The following is a 20,852-nucleotide window of genomic DNA, read 5'->3' on the forward strand; positions in this document are numbered from 1 at the left end:
ACCGGTTTGGATATGTGGTGAGAGGGAAACATGAAGGTGATACAAATCATACATACATATATACCAACAAGACAGTGTACGTCACTGTCACAACAGCGTTTGTTTTAGTTCAAAGGCTTTATGGTTTTTCCTATAATACCTGGTGGTGTAGTCGGCTGATTTTTTTGTCAGTTCAGCCTTATATATTATCTTTAACCCGAGTGACCACCCGGTCAGCTGGTGGGTAACAGGCATCTCCGAAAACGTTAGAGCACTTTTGCAAATATGTGATGTCTTGATAAATCGAGCAGATATTTGAAGTTTACACAGCACCATTCTCGCATGAAAATATATTAATTTTAACTTAGCTTTTCTTCGCTCAAAATAAATTTCTCCTCAAAATGCAACACTTGCACCTGCAAACTTTTTTTACATGCGCTCAATTTTTTTTACGTGCGCTCAGAAGAGTGGCACAAAAATAACACCATAATTATATAAAATTATAACACCTAATGAAGCTCTGTCTCGTTACCTGCTGTAGGTCAACAATGCAACAGCCCGTGTAATGACAAATAAGAAGACTGTCAGCCCATATGCAAATGGTAAGGCAAAAATTTTTTCCCCTTATGGAACTTTTAATTGGTTTACAAAATTAATCGATTGCAATGTGGATTTAATGTGGCTTTTTGGATAATGTTGTGATGAAAATGTCCCTTTGATGTCAAATATTTCTTACCCTAAAGACAACTAAAACATAGTCACAGACAAAGGAGCTCCTACTATTTATTTTCAGTATGGGGTTTGGGGAGGGGTAAAACATTTGAGCATGAATAATTGCAAGGTAAAACAACTAATAAACAAATATGCATTTGTAAAGCTGAACCTTTTACACATGTACAAGACACGGACGTGGTGACAGCACTTCTTTATTCTGATATTCGGTTTACTGTGGTTTTACAATGGGACACAGACACTCCCGCTCCTCTGTCACGTCCACTCTCCTTCCTCTCCGACTGTCACTGTCAACATATAAAGTCATAATCACATTCACATCCCAGCACACCTGTTCACCCTGCCCCTGCGCCACCCTGGGAGCTCGCTCCATCACCCCTTCTCTGCAGCCAGCCAGAGACCACACCCACGCCACACATCCCCACCGCCAGACTGAGGCCGGGGCTCCGAACAAGCCGAACAGAAGCGAAACAAATTGGTACAACCTGTATGGAGTGGAGAAGGCCGTTTTTTCCTTGGACTCTGCAGACAAGGGAATCTGCCAGTAGCCCTTGGTTAAATCCAGTGTGGTGAAAAAGCGAGCGGTGCCCAACCGGTCCAGGAGCTCGTTGACCCGGGGCATGGGATAAGCATCAAAACGTGACACAGAACCGTATAGACCCATCCTTCTTCACCACAAGAACAATGGGGCTAAACCAAGCGCTGTGCGACTCTTCTATTACCCCCAACCTCAGCATTTCCTTCAATTCCCGGTGAACAATTTGTCTTTTATGTTCCAGCAGCCTGTAGGGCCGTAAACGCACCGTCACGCCAGGCTGCATTTCAAAATGGTGCTCTATGAGAGAAGTATGGCTGGGTAGGGGGGAGAACACGTCAGCAAAGCGCTGTTGCAATGCAGCAACATCCACCCTCTGGGCCTGTGTGAGATGGCCACTATAATGGAGGGAGGCGGGGATGTTGGATTTTGGCACCTCCGGCCCCAACTCATCTCTCTCCCTTACCAGGCTCACCAGAGAAGCGGTCTCCCTCCAGCCTTTAAGGAAGTTGAGGTGGGAAATCTGCGTAGCTCCGCCCCTGTCCGACCGTAATCAACGTCCCCCACTCGCCGTGTGACCACAAAAGGCCCTTGTCACTTGGCGAGTAATTTTGAGCTGGAAGAAAGAAGTAACACATACACTTTTGTCTCCCGGTGAAAATTGCCTGAGTTTCACCCCTCTGTTGCACAGGGGTTGCTGACGCTGCTGGGCCTGGAGCAAATTCTCCCATGAGAGTCTCCCCAGTGTGTGCAGCTTTGCTCTCAGGTCCAGCACGTACTGAACTTCACTTCTCGCAGGGCTCGGACCCTCCTCCCAGTTTTCCTTAATCAGGTCGTGCACCCCCAGCAGCTTCCGGGCATCGTGTCGCATAATCCACCAGGACTAATACGAAGCGATAGCCTCGTGCACTCCGGTTAAATGGCCCGATGAGGTCCATACCGATGCGGTCAAATGGGACCTTCATGAGGGGTAACAGGCGCAAAGGCGCCTTCGGAATGGCCGGCTGGCTAACCAGCTGACACTCCGGACACAATGAGCACCGGCGGTTGCTGTACCCACACAATGAGCACCGGCCCAGATGCCGGGCCAATAGAATTGGGCCATTACCCGCTCCAGAGTTTTTTCACATCCCATATGTCCGGCCATGGGGTTTGAATGAGCCGCCTGAAAAATAATTTCCAGGCGGCTTTGCACTACCAGCACCTGGTGTCACGAAATTAATATATTGTTAGTGCTTATTTAGTGCATATTGTTACTTGTTTTTAATATAGTCTAAAAGGGCCAACTCTGAGTAGAGTCTTAGTCAAAAAGTACTGACAGGAAACTGCATGATTTTGCAGAGCATATGAGGTGCAGACAGAAAGTGAAACTAAGCAGAGTGTTTGTTCAAAACTTAAAGTGTGCGTGACGTCTAGAAGAAGTATATATATATCAGGCTGGCTGCTGCTGCTTCAGACCTGAGCTGGTGTCTCTGTCTGCTCAGTCTCCATTCCCGGGAATGCAAAAGAACGATCATTTTTTGAGTTGGACCACTTCTTTGCCGTTAAAAGAATACAAAGAACTGAGTTTAATACTGGGTACGAATTTTGTTAGTGCGAGTGTCGCGGCTCACTCGGTACAGCCTATCGTTTCTCAGTTGAAAGTGTGGGTAAGTCAGCGCGGCCGCAGGGTGCTCCCACTGACCATCAATTTCCATCACTTGGTCATAGGCTGAGCGTAGGGTGTCGTCCCGAGACTGCTCGAGATGGAAATCTCACTTGGGGCACGCTACTGGAGGCGGCGGGTCTTCTGTGGAGGACCCCGCTCCCCCCCCCCGCATACTGTCCCAATAAACTATGGAACCCCATTCATTGAGCCGTTCTGTGCCCAAAATCAGGGGATGCGACTGGCGCGGGCTAACCGCTGCCTTCACTCTATGCTTTTTGCCCTTAAATTTTAACACCAGCGGCACCACGGGACATCGGTGAATGTCCCCGTGCACACATTTAACCTCCACCCAATCGGCCTCCAACAATGCCCCAGGGCGAAACAAACTTTGGTGGACCACGATCTGCGTGCAGCCTGTGTCCACCAAAGCATGGCCTATACCCCCTTGGCACATTACCGGCACGCGGTACGTCCCTCCCGGACCGGGGGCAGGCGCTGGAGCGCCGGTAACACGGAACACCTGCCTCACCTCCATGAGTGGACACTCCCGGCGCAGGTGCCCCGCCCGCCCACACTTCCAGCAGTCCGGCCCCGGGGTCTGTGCGGCTCCCGGTGGCTCTGGGGCAACACCGGCTGCTGCTGGGGATCCGGCTGGAAGCAGAGGCCGGAACGGGTTCCTGGGGCTCCACCCTGCTGCATGCTCTGTCCCAACAGGGCCGCCATTCCTCCTCTGTTTCTCCACCACTGGCGGCCTGGGCGTCGGAACACGGCCGCTATGTCATGGCTCCTCTTGGGTGGGTCCCTGGTTGGCTGCCAGATAGTCCTCCGCCAGCATAACCACTGCCGTCAGATCCGCCGGGCGGTGGCAGCGGACTCAACGAGCCGTCGCCTCCGGCAGGCCCCCCACGAATTGCTCGAGGATGGCCAGATTGAGCAGCCGAGCCTCCCCTGCCGAGGGGCCCGGCCGCAGCCACCTCGCTGCCGCATCCTCCAGCTGCCGAGCCCACGCAAACAGCCGCTCACCTCCCGTCATCCCGCTGGCTCGGATTTGACACCGGTAGTCCTCCGGGGAGAGGCCCAAGCAGTTCATTACCGCCCAACACACGTCCTCAGCGCTGCCGTCTGAGCCTTGCCCGATAGAAGCGGCAGCAGCCGGGCGGTCCATACTTCCTCCGGCCAGTGGCAGGCCAACGCCATGGCCTGGAAAGTCTCAATAAACACCAGCGGGTCCTCCCCCTCCCTCATCCGGTGCAATGTCACTGACAGCGGAGGGGGGGGGGCGTATTCCCCAACAGCTGCTCCAGAGTCGTGGTTTGCTGCTCCGATTGCTGGCGCAGCAACGCCAACTGCTGGTCCTGCATCGCAGGAGTCACCATCGCTGCCGTGTTCATCATAATCTGGCCATCATAATCTGGCCCAGTATCTGCAGCGGTTGGGCGTGTGGCTGGGCAGGCGCCGGGGGGAGCAGGTGGATCGAGTTGGGGATGGGACATCGCGCCAGGGTTTCGGTACCAGTGTGAAGTTGGACCCTTTACACACGTACAAGACACGGACGTGGTGACAGCACTTCTTTATTCTGACATTCAGTTTACTGTGGTTTTACAATGGGACACAGACACTCCCGCTCCGCTGTCATGTCTGCACCCACGCCACAGCATTAAAATTGTTTGATGTCCTTCAGCCTGACGCACTGCGGTTTGTCGGTGAGGTAGTTTGAGATCCAAGCAACCAGGAAGGGGTCCACCTGCATCCTGTTTACTTTCTCCTGGAGCAGACAGGGCTGGATTGCATTGAAGGCACTGGAAAAGTCAAGAAACAGGATCCTGACCGTGCCTTTTCCCTTGTCCAGGTGTGAGTGGGCTCTGTGTAGGAGGTACAGGATGGCATCCTCCACTCCGACATCTGCCTTGTAGGTGAACTGTAGTGGGTCCTGGGCATGTTGTACATGTGGTCGGAGGAGGTTGAGGAAGAGCCGCTCTAGAGTCTTCATAAGATGTGACGTCAGTGCCACTGGTCGGAAGTCATTCAGCTCATTGGGCCGGTTCTTTTTGGGGACCGGGACGATGCAGGATGTCTTCCATAGGACGGGCACTCTCCCCATTTGCAGGCTGAGGTTGAAGACTCATTGTAGCGGCTCCCCAAGTTCAGCAGGACATGCCTTTAGCATCCTAGGACACACCTTGTCTGGGCCTGCTGCCTTCCTGGGGCGAAGCTTCCTCAGTTGTCTCCTGACCTGATCCACTGTGACACTGGGAGTGGATTGGAAGAGGGGGAGGGAGGCTGTTGTGCTGTTTAGAGAGGGGTTGGAGGAGGAGGACGGGGATGTCATAGTGTTAGGGAGGGGGGGAAGCGAGGGAGGTAGGAGTAGGGAGAGGGCTCTGTAGTAAAGGTGAGGGGGGGTTGTGTGATAGTATTTATTGCAGACCCTAGTATGAAGAAAATGGAACAGTGGTGTCCATCCCGTCCACTGTTGGCTAAGGTTACTCAGAGTTTAAAGGTGAAGCTGTTCAAATAACTTTTTATGTTTCTGCCTCATTTTTTAAGAAGAAAAACTTAAACTGTTAAAAGTTGTATTATTATTATGTAAAGACAATACCATTTGGAAAATGTACTTCAAGTACTTCAAATCATTTTTTAAAATTTTTGTTTTTCTGTTGAAATGCAGTTTAAATGCTTTTTTTTTTTTTAAACAGCTTGAGTTTACAGTATTCATGTCCATGTCTATTATTTACTTCTGTTGCCCACTAAAACCCTGCTTTAGGGCAAATTTTCTTGTGTGATTAAATGTGATTAATCAATATTAAATAATTACAAAGCCTCTAATTAATTAGAATAATTTTTTTAATTGAGTCCCACCCCCAGTAAATACATTAAATAGATCCAGGCTTGGTGTGTTGAATTTGTCAATACTAATTGTGGTGTGCTTATTTTCAGCTGTTTTTGCATCCATTAACCAGGATTTACAAAAAAAAATTAAAAATTAAATAAAACTATTAGCATTAACTTAAGAGTGCACAGCTCTGTTACAGTTTTGATAAAGATAGGTTTACTGAAATAATATCTCTTAATGTTTTAATTTAATGCATTAGTAGACTAAGGCATGTAATTGCTATTTAATACAGTAACATCTACGTAGTTCAATCCTTTTTATGTGCTTATGCAGTTCAGTATATTATGGCAACATGTCAAGGAAAATTAACTTGAAGCTGGGAAATTAAGTGTTTAAATCAGAACAAAGAAGCTACTTGTAGCAAGGACCCGACACACGCAGGGTTTGACACACTTTAAACTGAGTTTATTTTGCTTGTTCAGCAGCTTTTGGGTTACGACACTGGTGACTCAGGGAGCACACTCGCTCCCCACACCTATCCGCTGTCACTATAAATAGGGGAAGAGAAAGAGTCATCAGTCACAGCACGTACACCTGTCTCCTCTGGCACCTCGAGGCCAGACACAACACCCCTGCCACATTACTGTAATGTGATAGATTTTTATTATATCTGGGTTTCCCTACCTATGAAATAACTGGAAGTTAGGTAAGGTTTATGGCAGGGGTCGGCAACCTGTGGCTCCGGAGTCGCATGCGGCTCTTTAGTCCTTATAGTGTGGCTCCGTGTGGTTTGGGAAAATAAATTAGAAGTATTTAGCTGAAGTTTAATTTATTTATGTTAGTTCTTTTTTTAACTTGTAGTTCTAAATTGGAAGATTATTGTGATATTGAAATATAAAAATACAATTATATTCTATTATTTTTTCAGCGCTCAAAATAAGCGTCACACTGGCGGAAGCCGGTATATCCGCCGAAACGCCGTGCATTTATCGAGACTTTCAACCCCAGGTAGGCCAATTATGGATCTTCGGATCCACATTATGTCAGCAGCTGTTCTCCTCCATGAACTATGGTAACAACAAACAGCGCTGACGCCTCACAGATGACAGCTTACAGTCCTGCGTAAAGATGAAAGTGACTTCGTACAGCCCCGATCTGCAGACGCTTTGTTCAGAGGTTCAGGAGCAGAAGTCCCATTGTAAACATATCACGGCAGACCCGACGATGTTTCCATGAACACGCTTTTCAGCATCTCATTATTGACCACTTTTCACACACGGCTGCTGTACGCATACAGCCGGCTGTAGCTTTTCAGCTCACAGCCCAACACACACCAACACAACAGCATAGATAGCACAGACGTTAAGGCGGCGATTGCGGGTCCCGCTCAGGTGCATCCGCTTCCCCTGCAGCGGTGCTGCAGACCACGCCCCGCCACACACATTAACCAGGTAAAATACATATTTAGGCAGAATTTTGCAAATATCTATTTTTCATCTTTTAGCAGCATAGTGCTTTTTTCCAATTATTTTTTTAAAAGTCAGGTCAAGGCTCCAAAAGCACAAAGGCGATATAAGGGTGGTGACTCACAACAGTTTTTGTTTGCTGGATCATTTTAGGTCAGCTGGGTGTCTTTCCTTTTGTTATATTTCTTTAAGAGTTCAAAATGTGCTAATTACATAAATAAATTGTAACTTTCTCTGTAGCACTTCATGGATTTCATAAGCAACACACCTTAGTTGTTCACACAAAGCATAAAGGTAAAAAACAATATATACAGTGTTATCTTCATTTTAGATGTCAAAAAGTATTTGCGGCTCCCAGTGTTTTCTTTTGCGTGGAACCCGGGTCCAAGTGGCTCTTTGGGTGTTAAAGGTTGCAGACCCCTGGTTTATGGACTCCATAATTTGGCCCACACCCCAAAAAGTGGAAAGTGGAGTGGATAATGGAAAATTACCATGCAATTATGCAGTATATAAAAATAACATATACTGTACTTAAAAAGTAGTTTTAATCACTTCCACTTAAAATTACTTACTAATTACTTAAAATTAGTTACACTGTGCTTAAACTTACTTCACTGTAAAATACCCAGAAGTCAGTAAAGGCACTCCATAATATGTGCCACACCCCGAAAAGCACAGAGTACTTTGATGTAAGATGGCGAAATATAGTTAGGTTTTTTTAAATGACTTACATAGTACTTAAATTTACTTATAGTGTATTAATTTCATTCTTTCCTTGTTTTGATTATTTACAGGTAAATATTAGTTACATTATAAAGATAAAATATGTTGAAATTACATGCAATTACAAGGTACTTAGATTGTCTAAAAGACACCAATGTAAAAAGATTCTAAAAGGATAAAAATTTAATAACTCAAATGGTCTAAAACTCTCAGAGGGAGCTGGACATGTACTTAGTGTATTGTTGTAATTTTATTTATTTATTTGGTTTCATGTGACAGTGAGGGACTTCTTGAGATAGCTGCAGTTCACTCTCTGTTCTACACAGCAACTTCTGACATATGAATAGACACATACATATTTAGTGAGTGTATCCTTACACCATGTTACAGTAAAAAGGTCTTCCCTATTTCCCAACCCATCTTACTTGAGTTTTGTCTTGCTTTTTTTTGTTTCAGGCTGGAAATTGAATCCAGTCGTTAGCGCTGTCTCCATCCCAGAATTCTATGCAGGTAGGAGATTCTTTATCTATTACAATCTCTTTTATTATCATCCTTCTTCCTCACTCCTTTTTGTTTTTCTTTTTATATCCTGTCCTGTCTGGCAGTTTTTGCGATCACAATTGTTATCTGAATGTGGTGTGTGGTGCCAAACACATTTTGCTTTTGCAAGAACAGCTATACAGAATGTCTGTAGGGTCTTCTTGTTCATGTGAATCTGTTTTTTATTCATTTCAGTTATTACATTATGTGCGCTCTAATGTGCCGATTATGACGATGGCTAAGGCAAGACAGGCAAGATAAAAAAAATAGAAGGGGGGCAGGGATAGAATAAAACGATAGAGTACAAATAGAAATGTGCAATGTATCACCAACTGCTGCACCAACCCAAAACAACCCCCCCCCCCCCCAAAAAAAATACATCACCTTGAGAGAGAGAGAGAGAGAGTGAGTTAGTGTGTGTGTCTGTGTGTGTGAGAGAGAGTGAGTTAGTGTGTGTGTGTGTGAGAGAGAGAGAGAGGGAGAGAGTGAGTGTGTGTGTGAGAGAGAGAGTGAGTGTGTGTGTGTCTGTGTGTGAGAGAGAGAGAGAGAGAGAGAGTGTGACTGAGTGAGTGAGTGAGTGTGTGTGTGAGAGTGAGTGAGTGAGAGAGAGAGAGGGAGAGAGAGTGAGTGAGTACGTGTGTGTCTGTGTGAGAGAGAGAGTGAGTGAGAGAGAGAGAGGGAGAGAGGGAGAGAGAGTGAGTGAGTGCGTGTGTGTCTGTGTGTGAGAGAGAGAGAGGGAGAGAGGGAGAGAGAGTGAGTGAGTGTGTGTGTGTGTGTGAGAGAGAGAGAGAGAGAGAGAGAGAGAGTGCGTGTGTGTCTGTGTGTGAGAGAGAGAGAGAGAGTGAGTGTGTGTGTGTGTGTGTGTGTGAGAGAGAGAGAGGGTGGGACGCTGCAGTGATGCCTCCCAGAAGCCTAGACGCAGACAGAGATGGAACCAAGACATCAGTGTCATCCACAGCCCCCAAGACTACTGAAGGTGGGACCCAGCCAGAGACCAGGTGCACTCGAGCACTGGGGCCCCAGGCCCAGCTCCCAGCCCCGCCCAGATGAGGCCAGGCCCTGCCACTACAAGCTCCCCACCCTCCAGAGGACCAGAGACAATGGGTAGTTGACCCCCCTAGAGGCCAGCCACCATGTACACACATTGACTCCCCCTTGCCTTTGGTGTCGGCGAGCAGATGTTACAACAGACACACACAGTAAAGGAACTAGACTGGTCTGCGTTCAACACAAGCTGCACCCAGCAATTGTTGTGCCCTCTCCTGGATGCCCCACCAACCCAATTGGCCTATGGGTACCCAAGAGCTCCGGAGGTGCGTCCCAACGTGGGCTGATCCACCCTAGAGGGCGAGATGGTCAGGCAGGTGAAGACCACCTACGCACAAGGAAGGACTCAACCAGACACCAGACAACCTCGGGCACCGAGAGCCCAGGCCCAGCACCCAGCCCCATCCAGATGAGGCAAGCCTCCACCACTACAAGCACCTGAAGCTCCAGATCTCAAGACCCTCAGGCCGCACCTACCACAGTCCTTCACCGCCTCCAACCGAGGCACACCAAAACAACAACTGCAGATCTCCAGCTCCCAGGAGGCCAACAGGCATCTGCAGTCTCAGAGACCATCCCCATCTACCTACAAGGCAAACGGGGAAACAAGACGTCAGTTGACTGCCCCCACTAAGTAATGGAATAGATCAGTGGGGACCAGAGAGAGACAAATTGATCCAGTTGGTTCATTGAAGAAACATCCATTTTTTCCAGACTAATGTAATCAAGCAGTACATTTTGATATTGACTCACACATAAGTGCTTTTTTGATTTCCAGTTCATGAGGATAGTTTTCTTAGAGATGCATAAGGAAGTAAGGTGTATATATGATGTATTTTCTTTCATATCTAGTTCACTTATGTCACCTAAGATGCATAGCTTGTGTGAGGTTGGGATACCACAACTAAGCCATGTGGCTAGGTCTTCACATATCTTCTGCCAGAACCTTTGGACAGGTATGCAGGACCATGACGTGCATATAACTTTCAGCAGAGTTGCCTTTGCAACTGGTGCATGTGTTTGACTGTGTAAGCCCCATTTGGAAGAAACTTATAGCATGTTCTGAAGAGAATTTTGTATTGTATAAGTTATAACTTGGGGCTTTTGGTCATTTTGAAGGTGTTTTAGCCTATCTGTGTCTATAAATCTTGATCTTGGCTGATGGAAAGATCCTGCTCCCACTTAATCCATTTTGAAACATATAGCTTTTTATTTATTTTATTTAACCTTTATTTATACAGGTAGTCCAACTGAGAATGTCTCATTTACAAAAGCGACCTGTTTCAGACAAACATATTAAAATTACAACAGTAAAAAAAATACAATAAAATAGCTCAGTTTGTCTAATGTACCCAGTCATATTAAAAACAAGAACAGTTTCCCCGTGATGATTTCTGCAAGTGAAATCAATGGAGAAAGCTTCAAATCCTTCAAATCCTTCTGCAATGTATTCCACGAAGACGGGGCTGAAAAGGAGAATGCCTTCTTCCAAAGCTCTGTACGAACTGATGGAACGGTGAATGTAATGATGTACTGAGACTGCAATCTACTGGATAAGAAGTAGTGATAAAAAATTAGCAGTTTTAGACCTTTGGTTTTTGTAGAGCTATTAGACTTTTCTGTGATGGTTTATTTTTCCATAAAAAAACTGTTGGAGAAATGTTGGAGTTTAGTGATATAAACCTTAGTTAACATTATCATAAACTTAACAAGTTAACTCGAGGTATCAGTTTCCAACATTTATTCCATACCTTCGCATACACCAGAAGGCTGCATGACGCTGCAGCCAGGTGACTGCAACCTTCCCCCACGCCAGCGTCGTCGAGGCTGCTCAACCTTGTGGTGCTTGAACAGATTGTGGAGGGCTCCCAATTGGTACGGTGGAGTGGGTCTACCACTGGATGTCGAGCTTTGAGGTGGCTGTGACCCTCGCTGAGGACCACCTGGTGGCGCAACCAGAACGGCCATGGGAACTGCCGCGGCAGTGACAGGCCAAACAGTCACGACTTTTTTCTTCTAACCCTTTTTTTGTGGGCTTTCTCCAAAGGTCCCGACTGTTACAGACTCCGTGCCCAGCTGCACAGGCTTCAGGGCAGGAGTGCTGGAGGTGTGGGTGACCGGGGACAGGTATCCCACGTTGCCAGCCCGGTTCAGGAGAGACGTACCATGTACTGGTAAGGTGCAGAGGGGGTACATGCCAGCCTCTGGTGGATTCAGGCTGTATGCAGACCCTGATCCACCAAACCCTGGTTGGCCCGGGGGGATTGCTGGAGGCAGAGTGGGTGGAGGTAAAGTGTGTGCATGGGGACATCCATTAATACCCCATAGTGCCGGTGGAAATTAGATATTGGGGTAAAAAGTATAGACTGAAGACTGTGGTTAGAACCCCTTAATTTTGGGAACGGATTGGAGCAGATTTCGTAGGTTAATGAGGCAGTGTGTTGGGGTGCGTTCACGGCCGGTAGGGACACATGGGGTCTACGCTGTGCTCAGGGGTGATACATGGTCGGACAACGCTGGCTACAGGGTAGAGGAGGAGATCCACTGTCTTCTGTGTCTCGCTCCACGGATGATATTCCACTGGAACAGTCTTGAGGCAACACCCTACTTAGTACACCCTGATGCAGTGCTGACATTCCCACACTTCGTAAGGATTGGGTTATACTGAGTGAGTCGTGATGCTTTCACACAGGAGGAGCACACCCAGTTATTGGTACCTAGAAGCCACCGGGAAATGATTTTCCAGGCGACTCATTTTGGCCAGTTACATGGGGTATGACAAAACTCTGGATTAAATAATGGCCCAGTTTTATTGGCCAGGCATCCGGGCAGATGTGCATCAATGAGTGGCGTCCTCATCAGTGGAGTTAACTAGTTCGTTAGTTGACTATCCCACCATTAATGGAGGTCCCATTCAAGCGCATTGGCATGGACCTCATTGGGCTATTTCACCGGAGTGCACGCTGATTTTGCTTTTCATTATTTCTTGTGGATAATGCAACACGATATCAGGAAGCAGTGCTGCTGCACACCATTTCTGCTAAAAGTGAAGCACAGGTGCAGATTCAGGTCATCCCCCGAGTCGATATCCCAAAAGAGATACTGACTTACCAGGGCATGTCATTCATATCTCGCACACTTAAAGAACTGTATGAGCATTATCATTATTATCATTATTATTATTAGACATTAAATCTATTCGGACGAGTGTCTACCACCCTCAGACTGATGGGCTGGTGGAGTGGCTGAATAAGACTTTAAACTCCATGATTTAGAAGTTCATTCACGAGTAGGGATGGGTATCGTTTAGGTTTTATCCGATACCGGTGCAAAACCGGTACTTTTGAAACGGTGCCGGTGCTCAAACCGGTGCTTAAAGAATGGAGAACACAAAATTGGTCCAAAAACCTCTCATGTTTAGCTGTTTTCCACTTTTTCTTTGGTCATTTTAGCTTTTTTGGCCAGGGTGAAGGGAGCATCTGCCATCAAACAAGAAGACAGCCGCATGTAACTACGACGGTGTTTGCTAGTTCACCTTACATGCATTAATGTAATAACGTGGTTAGCCTACTCAACGTAAATTACACACGAACAACATTAAGCTACTGACCCAGAGAAGAACGGCTGCTGCTGCCATCATCATCCGTCATCATTTCTGCTACACTGGCAGGGCTAGGGGCCAGGACTCTCCTCTTCGGGTTTTTGGGGGATGTTGCTAACTCCGGGTCCGATAACAGGCAACCCACCCGCAGTAGATGTGCTCGGTGTGAGGTCTCGCAGCAAGCTATCAAATACGGTGCATTTTTTGGCTTTTAAAAAAAACGCTATGCGTCGCCAGGTGTTTCATCAGATTCGAGGTGTTACCTCTTTTGACAGTATCACAGTATCACCTTAAAGCACTTGTTGCAGGGTGCTGAGTTTGCATATTTTGCTGTGAAGTACAGCCAGACTTTTGACCGCTTCGCCTTGGGCGTTTTTAATCTGTAGCTCTGCTCTAAAAGAACGTACGTACCTGGACCCGCCTACTATCCTCGGAAACGTAAAATGATTGGCTAGAATCTAAAGTGTATGACAGCTCAGGAAAAAAAAGCACCAAAATTAAGCACCGAAATGTGCGCTGCTTTTCAGTCTGGTTACTACCGTTTATGTCAGAACCGGTGCCATCATGGCACCGGATACCGGTACCCATCCCTATTCACGAGGATGATAATGCAATTGGGATTGCTGGTTAGACCCTCTGTTGTTTGCAATGCGGGAGGTGCCCCTGAAACTGCTTCTCTGGTGAGCCTGTTTAAAGAGAGAGATGAGTTGGGGCTGAAAGTGCCAAATTCTACCATTCCTGCCTCCCTCCATTGTGATAACCACGTGACACAGGCCAAGAGTGTGGATGTTGCTGCATTGCAATGGCGGTTTGCAGATTTGTTCTTTCCCCTGCCCGACAATACAAATATATTGGAGCATCACTTTGAACAGAGGGCTGGGGGCTGTTTTGTACCACTGGGTAAGGGGGGCCAACTGCCCCATTGCCCAATTACCTCCTGGGCCGCCCTTTCACCCTCTGACCATGCCCCGCTGCAATGGCTCCACTGCGTGAAGGATGTCAATGCCCAGATCACACAGTGGTGTCTGGCTTTACAGCCTTTTAAGTTTAGAGTGGTCCATAGGGCGGTGGCACAGATGGCTGTGGCCGATTTCCTCTCCCGCTTGGAGTGTATCAAGTTGGCTAGGTCAGATGTCTCACCGGCCTAAGTCAGGCAGTGGGGGGTGTGTGGCGGGGTGAGGTTGGTGGCACGACTGCAGGGGAGGAGTAGTAAATGGTAAATGGACTGGTTCTTATATAGCGCTTTTCTACTTTATCTGAGCACTCAAAGTGCTGGAGCAGTGGGTTCAGGATGTGGTGGTAAAGAAGGAAGAGCTTCACAGGTGGTGAGCATCTTCTAATCATGCCATCTCTATTTCAGTAGCAGCCGGGCTGGAGAGGAGGAGAGAGCTGCCGGAGCAGTGAGCACTCCAAAGTGCTGAAGCGACAGTGACATTAAGCAAAATCCCAGGGCCAACAGTCGTGTTGATTGACTTAGGATAGAAGCTTGTTTTTGAGAGTTTTAAACTCTCTGGTTTAAATCCTATCTATCTAATAGACTCCAATTTATTCATGTAAATGGAGAGTTTTGGTCGCACACTAAGGTTAATTATGGAGTTCCACAGGATTCCGTGCTTGGACTCCATATCACCTCATTAGAGCTTTTCACTCTCAGACTACAGGCTTACTTGTGGTGCCAAGAGTGGAGGGCTTTTCAGAGCTTCATGTTTTGTTTGGTAGTTTCCACATCTGTATTTCAGGCTTTGCTGCCACCCATAGGTTCTAATAAAAGATCCAGTGTCCTTTAATCAGGGATGCTTCTCTACAAGTGCCTGTGCCAGTGCAGATCTTTGAGCATCATTGGGGTACGCTGTGTAGAAAAAAAAATGGCCTCTGCCAGGTGCTCCCAGATGTCAGATTTTACACTTGCTGTCAATGTCTTCTGTTAAATAAATGATTGATACTGTGTATCATGCTTCTCTGAGGTTCATCACTAACCGTATATCTCAGACTCACCACTGTGCGTTATACTCTCTGGTAGGATGGCCTGCTTTGGAAATTTGGAGGAACTCTTATTTATACAGTTTTATATATAAGGCAATACTTGGGTTGCCACCTTCTTATATATGTTCCCTGCTTGCAATGAAGCATGCTGGTCGGTATTCTCTTCTTCCACATGGTTACTTGTTGCTTTCTGTTCCATTTGCCCGAACTGAATTTGGTAAAAGAGCTTTTGTCCATTTAGCACCCTTGGCTTGGAACAAACTGCAGAGCGACTCGAAAATGACTGAATTCATTTCATTAAGTGCTTTTAAATCTAAACTCAGAGTCAGAGGACAAGTCCGTAACATGCAACTGTTTCAATTAGATTGATTGTCATTTTAACAGATTTTTTAAAAATTTATTTGAATTTTATTGAATGTTGTTGAATTTTATTGAATTTTACTTACTTTATTTATTTTTTTATTTAATTAATTTTTTTTTCCATTTATATTTGCATGTGTTGTTGCTGCCTGTGTTTAATTGAGTAATTTCTGTAACTGTGAGACAAACGCTGCTGCCTAGCTTGGCCAGGTCTCCCTTGAAAAAGAGGTTTTTAACCTCAATGGGATCTTCCTGGTTAAATAAATAAAAAACATGTCATTGCCTTTTCTCAGGGTCAACTTAGTGTTGTGGGGGAAGTTTAGAATGTGGAAACACAGAAGGCCATGGGTTCTGCCTTACAAAGGAGGAAGGAATCAGAATCACAGCATCACATGAGTCCACTGAGAGATTTGCATCTCAGAATGAAAGAGCTCACATCAGATTTATCAAGGATGTTTTCCTGGGGCATAGCTGTCAATATTAAGTTTAGTGGTGCATACACTTTAAGTGTGTCTTTGAGTTCATTTGTCGAGTTTAGAGTGAAGAGGTTTTTGAAAGTCTTCATCAATGTATTGGAGTTTGTTTGTTTTTTGACAATTGCAACCAACCCATCCACAGTTGAGAGTGCATTTCTTGTCTTCTTGCTCAATCAAGACCCAGAATCTTACAGTTTGTTCCATGTCTTGGGAGACAGAAGATATGATGTATCTACATCATACTCAACAATGGACGCAGAAGTGGCCCTTCAGTGTCACCATGTGCTTTCCTGCAAAAACAGAGGACATGCATCACTGAGGCTCTGTTGGTCAACAATGTGATCTGTCTTCTCCAAATGATATCCACAGTAGTGTTCGTCATGTGAGGATGCGTGTTTTCATAATAAAATGCACTCTTTCCCCAACAAGTGCAATTTGGACAATCTCTACAAAATCAGGAAGACCTGCAGCAGAACCATAAGTCACAACCATGGCTTTAGAGTACCTTGTTTCCTGATAGGTAACTGTTGTAGAATGAAGGCGCCTCATAAGTTGGTGCCTCAAATCTCAATGTCCAAAAGGCAATCAAGAACCACCCGGCAGTGTGCCTGGGCCCCTGTTCTCAACTCATACCTGGTTGGCCAGCCTCTAGCGGGGTCAGCTGCTCACTACCCCCATTTAATACTCTTGGGAGCAGTGGATGGTGTGGCTGTACTGGTTCTGTGTGTGCCACTGGCTCCTGGGGGATTTTACTGTGATTTCCCAGCCTCATTATCAAGTTCATTAGTGACAAAGACACAGGCATTCTCTCTCTCTCCCACACTCATACTACAAGAAGATTTGATTTATGTATCTGTGTATTTCCTAATTTATGTGTACTGTAAGCAATACACCAACAATGGACAAGCCCTGTCCTTCCATGATGGTTCTTCTCCTTGCTCCTTTTCTTTCTTGGGTTTCTGCTGCCTGAGGTATTCACTAAGCACATGATCAGTTTTGGCCATCTAAGTACATTTTCTTGACATACTCATGAATCTTTATTGTTTCGTTCTGGATAGTGGTTCTGACACTCACTAGTCTGTGACCTCCTTCCTTCTACTTGGCGTACAGTCTCAGAGTGCTGGACCTTGGGTCAGGTAAAACCAACCATGCATGGCAGGGAGCTTACTATGTATTGATGCTTTCGTCTCCTCGTTTGGCCAGCTTAATACTGGTAGAGCAATAAGCTGACCAATAATAATAATAATAATAATCATAATAATACGCTGTCATTGTACAGAGAGAACAGTAAAACAAAACACATAAGTATTGCTTGCATGTTAATCTAAATAACTGTATATAACTTAATTGTTTGTTAAATTTGTACACAAGTTGGGAGACGGTGGAGAGCTTGCCAGTGGGGTTTGCTGTGCCACCACCTGACTTAGATTAGCAATTTCCCCTTGCAGGTGCACAAACATTCGCTCGTGATGAGCCAGCAGCACCTCCTGGGCTGCGAGAGCTCGGCAAGTTGGATCTGAATCTGAGTCCATAATGGCTAGAACATTCTGTCAAGGCTGACTGAACGGACTCAGATGCAGACTCGGGGAGAAAGTGCTATGAAGGTTTACTGGCAAACACCAAGTGAGCTATATACAAATATTGAGAAGTCCGGGGTTCCAAGGATCCACGGGAAGGGGGGAGAGGGACACCGCACTTAACTGTTGATCCACACACCACGCTCCACTTTGGCCACACCACACGCTCCTCTTCAGATATGCCACGTGACTCTGCCAAACACTCATGCTCTGAAATCCATGGGAGGGAAACAAGAATGGGTCCAGGGAATCTATATACAATAAATAGTCAAAGCCAGGAAATCACAGGGAAACACAAGAGAGGGTTAGACCCGGGGCTACACTAACGTGAGTTATACAACGATCCAGTGTGTCACGGTCTGTGGGAGGCAGACCGAGTGGAGACTGAGTGGAGGACCCAAGTGAGGACAGTGACGTGAGACGGAATTTACTTTAACGAAAAGCGAACCTTTATTTGGGGCTGATACTTGAGCATACAAAAATAAAGCAAACAAGCTCAGACCAAATTAACAAAACTATGAATAAACTATGACAAGACTAGAGAGACTATAAAAGCTATGAACATTGATAATCCTATGACACATGAAGGGACACTATGAAGTCTAAAACTAGACATGGGGAAGGGAACACAGACGACGCCACACTGAACACAGGAAGACAGCGGGCTTAAATACACACAGGGGATCAGGAGAAGTGGAGACACATGAGGAAACAGCTCACTAGAATGAACATAATGACACCACAGTGGAAGTGAAAACTAAGTACATAGAACATGGAAACAAGACTTCCAAAATAAACAGGAAACATTACTAGACACAGACATGACATGAATTTGACAACAAGCACCACACAGACATGAAACATGACAGGTAGACATGAAGCAGGGAGACTTAGAACAGGTGAGAAGACACAAAAGGATCTACAAAGCAAAGGACTAACACAGCAACCTAGGCATCGTAGCACTTAGTAAGGTAAACTAAACTGAAACTAGAACACAAATGGAAAAAAAAATACAGTGGCTTGCAAAAGTATTCGGCCCCCTTGAACTTTTCCACATTTTGTCACATTACAGCCACGAACATGAATCAATTTTATTGGAATTCCACGTGAAAGACCAACACAAAGTGGTGCACACGTGAGAAGTGGAACGAAAATCACACATGATTCAAAACATTTTTTACAAATAATTAACTGAAAAGTGGGTTGTGCGTAATTATTCAGACCCCTGATGCTGCAATTACAGCTGCCAGTCTTTTAGGGTCTGTCTCTACCAGCTTTGCACATCTAGAGACTGAAATCTTTGCCCATTCTTCTTTGCAAAACAGCTCCAGCTCAGTCAGATTAGATGGACAGCGTTTGTGAACAGCAGTTTTCAGATCTTGCCACAGATTCTGGATTGGATTTAGATCTGGACTTTGACTGGGCCATTCTAACACATGGATATGTTTTGTTTTAAACCATCCCATTGTTGCCCTGGCTTTATGTTTAGGGTCATTGTCCTGCTGGAAGCTGAACCTCCGCCCCAGTCTCAAGTCTTTTGCAGACTCCAAGAGGTTTTCTTCCAAGATTGCCCTGTATTTGGCTCCATCCATCTTCCCATCAACTCTGACCAGCTTCCCTGTCCCTGCTGAAGAGAAGCACCCCCAGAGCATGATGCTGCCACCACCATATTTGACAGTGGGGATGGTGTGTTCAGAGTGATGTGCAGTGTTAGTTTTCCACCACACATAGTGTTTTGCATTTTGGTCTCATCTGACCAGAGCACCTTCTTCCACATGTTTGCTGTGTCCCCCACATGGCTTGTGGCAAACTGCAAACGGGACTTCTTATGGTTTTCTGTTAACAATGGCTTTCTTCTTGCCACTCTTCCATAAAGGCCAACTTTGTGCAGTGCACGACTAATAGTTGTCCTATGGACAGATTCCCCCACCTGAGCTGTAGATCTCTGCAGCTCGTCCAGAGTCACTATGGGCCTCTTGGCTGCATTACTGATCAGCTCCTTGTTCGGCCTGTGAGTTTAGGTGGACGACCTTGTCTTGGTAGGTTTACAGTTGTGCCAGACTCCTTCCATTTCTGAATGATGGCTTGAACAGTGCTCCGTGGGATGTTCAAGGCTTGGGAAATCTTTTTGTAGCCTAAGCCTGCTTTAAATTTCTCAGTAACTTTATCCCTGACCTGTCTGGTGTGTTCTTTGGACTTCGTGGTGTTGTTGCTCCCAATATTCTCTTAGACAACCTCTGAGGCCGTCACAGAGCAGCTGTATTTGTGCTGACATTAGATTACACACAGGTGCACTCTATTTAGTCATTAGCACTCATCAGGCAATGTCTATGGGCAACTGACTGCACTCAGACCAAAGGGGGCTGAATAATTACGCACACCCCACTTTGCAGTTATTTATTTGTAAAAAATGTTTGGAATCATGTATGATTTTCGTTCCACTTCCCAAGTGTGCACCACTTTGTGTTGGTCTTTCACGTGGAATTCCAATAAAATTGATTCATGTTTGTGGCTGTAATGTGACAAAATGTGGGAAAGTTCAAGGGGGCCGAATACTTTTCCAAGCCACTGTACAATAAAACTCAAACACTGGGTCACACAACCCAGTACCGTGACACAGCGACAAGAAGCACTGAGTCCCTGCCATAAATAGTGGGTGGGAGTAGCAGGATAATGGGCCAGAGGTGAGTAACTGCTTGCAGGTGACTGGGCCAAATGCGGGAGCCTGTAGTGAGCTCCACCCAAGCAGAGAGGAGACAGGAGAGAGAGCGAGAGATAACAAGTTTCCTAACTCAGCTGGCTGGGTAGACACAGGGACCATGATATTTACCCTTTGGAAAGTTTTACCCATGACCCTTAAGGGCTATGTCAAGGGTAATGAAGGCCAACACTAATGCAGACACAATGGACTGCTGATTACTCCGAATAAATTTTTTATTAAACACAAGAAATTTCGCTAACATACAGAGTGAGCATCACAGGAGATGAGCTCACTTAAAGAATGGAGAGGTGCGTTACTCCACTGACTTTGAACAGGTAAGTTGAGAGGATATTCTCTCAGGAGTGAATGTGGCAGATTCCAGGGGGAGGCAACCAGGTGAGTGTCCGAAGCAGCGGAGGAGTGAGAAGCTAAGATGTTCAATCTTTGTCCTTTCTGAAGTCTTGACAATTGGTGATAGCAGGTGAGTGTTCAACATGAACCATGAAGCAGAATAGGCCAGCGTCGGGAGACCAGGTGAGTAAACAGGTGAGTGATGAATACTGAGCCCAGGACATAGACAACTGAAGACACAGAGAATTCATGTTAGGAAGAGAAGAATCAAAAATACCAAGTAGCAAAGTTAACGGACTGGAG

General features: G+C 46.0%; 1 protein-coding gene across 26 annotated transcripts in view; it reads left to right on the forward strand.

Moving 5' to 3' along the window:
• Positions 1-20,852, forward strand: part of rbfox1 (RNA binding fox-1 homolog 1) — a 147,579-nt gene that overhangs the window by 73,766 nt on the left and 52,961 nt on the right. For 16 of the 26 annotated variants that reach the window (XM_084927106.1, XM_084927124.1, XM_084927109.1 and 13 more), the window contains 2 exons: positions 521-581; positions 8,370-8,423. The exons of 1 other annotated variant lie outside the window; for it this stretch is intronic. In XM_084927106.1, the coding sequence (XP_084783232.1) occupies positions 521-581; positions 8,370-8,423 (115 nt within the window). Of the gene's footprint in view, positions 1-520; positions 582-8,369; positions 8,424-17,030; positions 17,057-20,852 lie in introns of all 26 variants that reach the window. 9 more of the 26 variants (XM_084927103.1, XM_084927116.1, XM_084927129.1 and 6 more) reach the window with 1 other exon arrangement.

This window comes from Perissodus microlepis, chromosome 4 (assembly GCF_051167445.1).
Source record: "Perissodus microlepis isolate ML-2025 ecotype Zambia chromosome 4, ASM5116744v1, whole genome shotgun sequence".
NCBI classification, from domain to species: Eukaryota; Metazoa; Chordata; class Actinopteri; order Cichliformes; family Cichlidae; genus Perissodus; species Perissodus microlepis.